At 35.8% G+C, this 3,769-nt stretch overlaps 1 protein-coding gene across 1 annotated transcript; it reads right to left on the bottom strand.

Annotated features, from left to right (window-relative positions):
• Nucleotides 1-317: 317 nt before the first annotated feature.
• On the bottom strand, nt 318-2,165 carry LOC126704970 (uncharacterized). Its single transcript, XM_050403945.1, has one exon. It carries the CDS (start codon nt 2,163-2,165, stop codon nt 318-320), a length of 1,848 nt encoding a protein of 615 aa, XP_050259902.1.
• Nucleotides 2,166-3,769: the final 1,604 nt, after the last annotated feature.

Here is a 3,769-nt window from a genome sequence, read left to right as displayed (position 1 = left end):
TAGCTCCCTTATTGAATGACATCAAAATCTAGGAAGCTTCAAGGGATGCTGCGAAGAACCTTATTCTATTATCTGATTGAGATCAAAGGTTATATATGACATATTTATTGATGGAAGAACGTACTCTTTGTTCTATATAATGTTATCAGACCCTGCATTAACTGAAATTATATCCCTCATCTGTGTAATTATCAAATCTCTTTCTTTTATTACGAAATTCTTTAGCTATCATCAGAAAATAATCTAGAAGTTTTAAACTTTTATTACTCCAGGTAGTATTACAAAGCAAAATTTTCATTACATAATTTGTGCCTACATCAATCAAGCACAAGTACATCATTGAATTTTTCTCTAGAAATGGCAGATTTCATCACATCTTCTGGTGTTGGAACAGAATTCAACATATTTACACTCCCCAAATTTACAACCCCGTCTTCCTTCAGGAACAAACTCATCAAAATTTTTGAATACCCGTGAAGCATCAACCACCCTCGATGGTGTTTCTCTGTTCTGATCTCCCTTGGACAACCAATGGAATCCTTGAGATTCCAAAAAATAATTTCTGGCACTGTCTTATACCCTCTAGGTCTATAGCTCTTCCATGCTTCCTTATAGTCTGAAGCCCATTGATTTATGTCTACAGTTTCAAAATCTCTATCTGTAAAAACAAAAATCTTCTTCACCATGTTCTCATTATTAACTTTTTCCTCGATTCCAATTTGCCGAATCCGATCATAAACTTTGATAAAATTCAAGCTCTCCTTGCAATCCATTTGCCTTATAAACTCCGCCTTTGATCGAAGACTATCCCCTTCAATTCTGCGAAATTTAGGATATTCACTGAATGTAAATACCTTCCCTTTCCATGGATAGTCACTGAGTTCCGAGATAAATAGCCCCATTGCCACAGCAATTTCCTCCATAAATGTACCTCTCGTGCTTTCAGATAGGCCACAGATGGCTAAACAATTCCTAAATTTCCCTTGTCTCCTACATTCTCCAATTAGCTTTCCCCATTGAAGTTCCTCTTCGCTATCATCATGATTGTTCTTCAACGAGGCTATAATTTGGTGAGGAAATTTTAGTCCAACACCAATTGTTGGCCTTCCCCACACATTACACAACATCAAATAATGCCTAAATCTAAGACACTCATCTTTTTCCTCGTAGATCTTCTTGTAACTCTTTATCGACGCCTTAACAGCTCGATTTGTGAATGACTCCCGCTTTTTTTCACCCAGATTACTCTCTCTTGACTCGAGTGCTTTGCGTAGTGGGGCAAGAACTTGTGTCTGCAGACGATTACGAACCCTGTAAGCATAATGAGCCTCTTCAATATCTCTGTATTCTGCATAGGCATCACGGGGAAAAACCTTCCTTGCTATACCTTCACACATAATGGTACGTGTGTCATAAGCTGAATCAATTGAAGGACACCATTTGGAAGCAAGGCTGATTTTTTTAATCTCACCAGAGCACAAAAACTGCATATCTGATCTTAGAAACTCAGCAAATAAATCTGATATCCGATTATGTAAGTATCGGTAGCTTCCATCTTTCTGGTAACTCTCTACTGCTAATTCAAATCCAAGCATATCTCTTTCTTTTTTCAGTAAAGCAGGCTCATCTCTTTTGCCATCATCTTTTCTACCCTCTTTCTCTGTACTATATTTTCTACCCTCTTTCTTGGTTTTCTTGATAAAGTTTTTTTCGACTCTTTTCATATCCTGCTGACTAATGTACCACTCAAGACTATGAAGAATCTCCAACAACTCATGGAACCAGCCCATAGCTCCAAAAACCATGGCATTGCAAGCTAGAGTTAGCGGGTGATACTTGTGCAACCATTTAGCCGCGGCGTAAAACGCTGTTTTGTCACTCCCTCCAAAGATTCTCTGGTAATATATGAGCTTTAGAGTGGTGAGAGGATTCTGTTTCCAAGCTTTTTCAAGGCAGTCGTCAAGCCATTCGTGTCCCCAAACTTTATCAATCCAGTCGTCTTGATAATAACTTTGTCGTGGGTCATTGGAACAGGTTCTGAGGAAAAACTCTAGGCAAGGGTTGAAGTTGTTGGATAGGAGTATGGTTGAGTGTGTTTCTAGTTTTGTGATGGGTTTAGGCTTAGCCGGAAGATGAAGCTCCGGAGGGCCTAGTAGAGGAGGCATATTGATTTTGGTTGCTCAGATCAGATTGGGCTTGAGTGAGTCTGGCGGGTGAGTAAGAATTTTTGAGTTTGAGGCTTTTTCTTTCTGTGAGGCTTTTGGTTTGGTGATAGAGTTCATATTATATAGATGGGATTCCTTGGGCGTCAAGGTTATGGGAGTGATAAGTTCACTCTTCTTTGCAAATTTTTGTTTGGGGAGTGTTGAGCAAGAAAAGAATAAAAAGATACACCCCATATATTTAGGAATTAATGGTTAGATGTAAATCCGGTTAAACTACAACTAGCAAAGCATTAGGTTAGGAAACATGGTAATTTGCTCAGCCTAAATAGTAAAGCATTTGTAAATCCAATTTTCACTAACAACATTGGTAAACTATCCTAGTAAATACAGTAAGGTTGCTTGTTTTAGAGAAATTGTTTTTTTTTTTTTTTTTTTTTCCTTTTTTGGGTGTAGGCATGATTCTTACTCAAATTCTTCATCATCATTCTTTACTAATTGACCACCCAATAACCCTTTTAGTCTTTTGCACACCCAATTACACAATATGGGTATCGCGATTTAAGTATCCATGTTCCCTTACAACCAATTCTAAATAAGCATCAATAGGTCTGTGACTAAAAGTTACTACAATTTTTTTTAGAGGGAAGAAGTTAACTACAACTTAATCCAATGGAGAACATGGAATTTACCGAAGGAGACAAGTTAGGACATAAATGCATTTGAAATCAATCATCAAATTAAATAATAATATTGAGGGGGGTGGGAATGAAGAAGAATTGAAAATAATTCAACAAAGCAATAATTATAAGTAATTAGTCGCTTGTGATAGGTCATGTTCAAAGGAGAGCAACTAACGCACATATAAAAAAGAGTGAGTTGATTCAAGTTTGTTTTTGACATCCAATATAGAAGAGTTTATTCAAGTTGAGAAAAGAAAAAAAGGTAAAGGAATATCAAAAATCACCTTAGTAAAAGTAATAAAAAATGGAAATTTCAATTAAGAAAGTAACAAAGATTATGACGTCAAATAAAATAAATTGGAGAAAAAAAATACAAGTGGCAAATCCTAAAATTTTGGGACTAAAGCTTTTTTTTTTTATATTAATATATATGTATATATGTATGTATGTATGTTGTTGATAATTAAAAAATAATACATCATTCCAAAAGTAATTTTCCCTGAAATTTATTTCCTGGTCACATAGGATTCAACAAATGCAGACCACATATGCAAAATTATTAAAAGTAATAGTTCACCAAGCAACTGATAGAACCTTTTTAGATTGGAAAACAAAGGAGAAATGAGAATTATGATACACAAAAACCAACCCTTGAATTTGCAGATAACATCAACCCACAAGAATACAGACTATTGAATCAGCTGAAGTGAGCATTGCTTTTCTTGGGTCACTTTGGGAAAACTAAAGAGTCAAGCCATATTAAGTTAGTCTATGGACTAAATTAAAGAAGTATAGGTGGCAGAAATTATAGAACAGAATAGTGCATATGATTAACAACCTGAAAGTCGGTTATCCTCTTGGCTGGAGACTTCTTGTTGCCCTGTATACATATTTGAGCATCCATGTTGTAGGTGATTATCAGAA

The sequence above is a fragment of the Quercus robur genome, chromosome 11, assembly GCF_932294415.1.
Source record: "Quercus robur chromosome 11, dhQueRobu3.1, whole genome shotgun sequence".
NCBI lineage: Eukaryota > Viridiplantae > Streptophyta > Magnoliopsida > Fagales > Fagaceae > Quercus > Quercus robur.
This window is presented reverse-complemented; position numbering and strand designations above follow the sequence as displayed.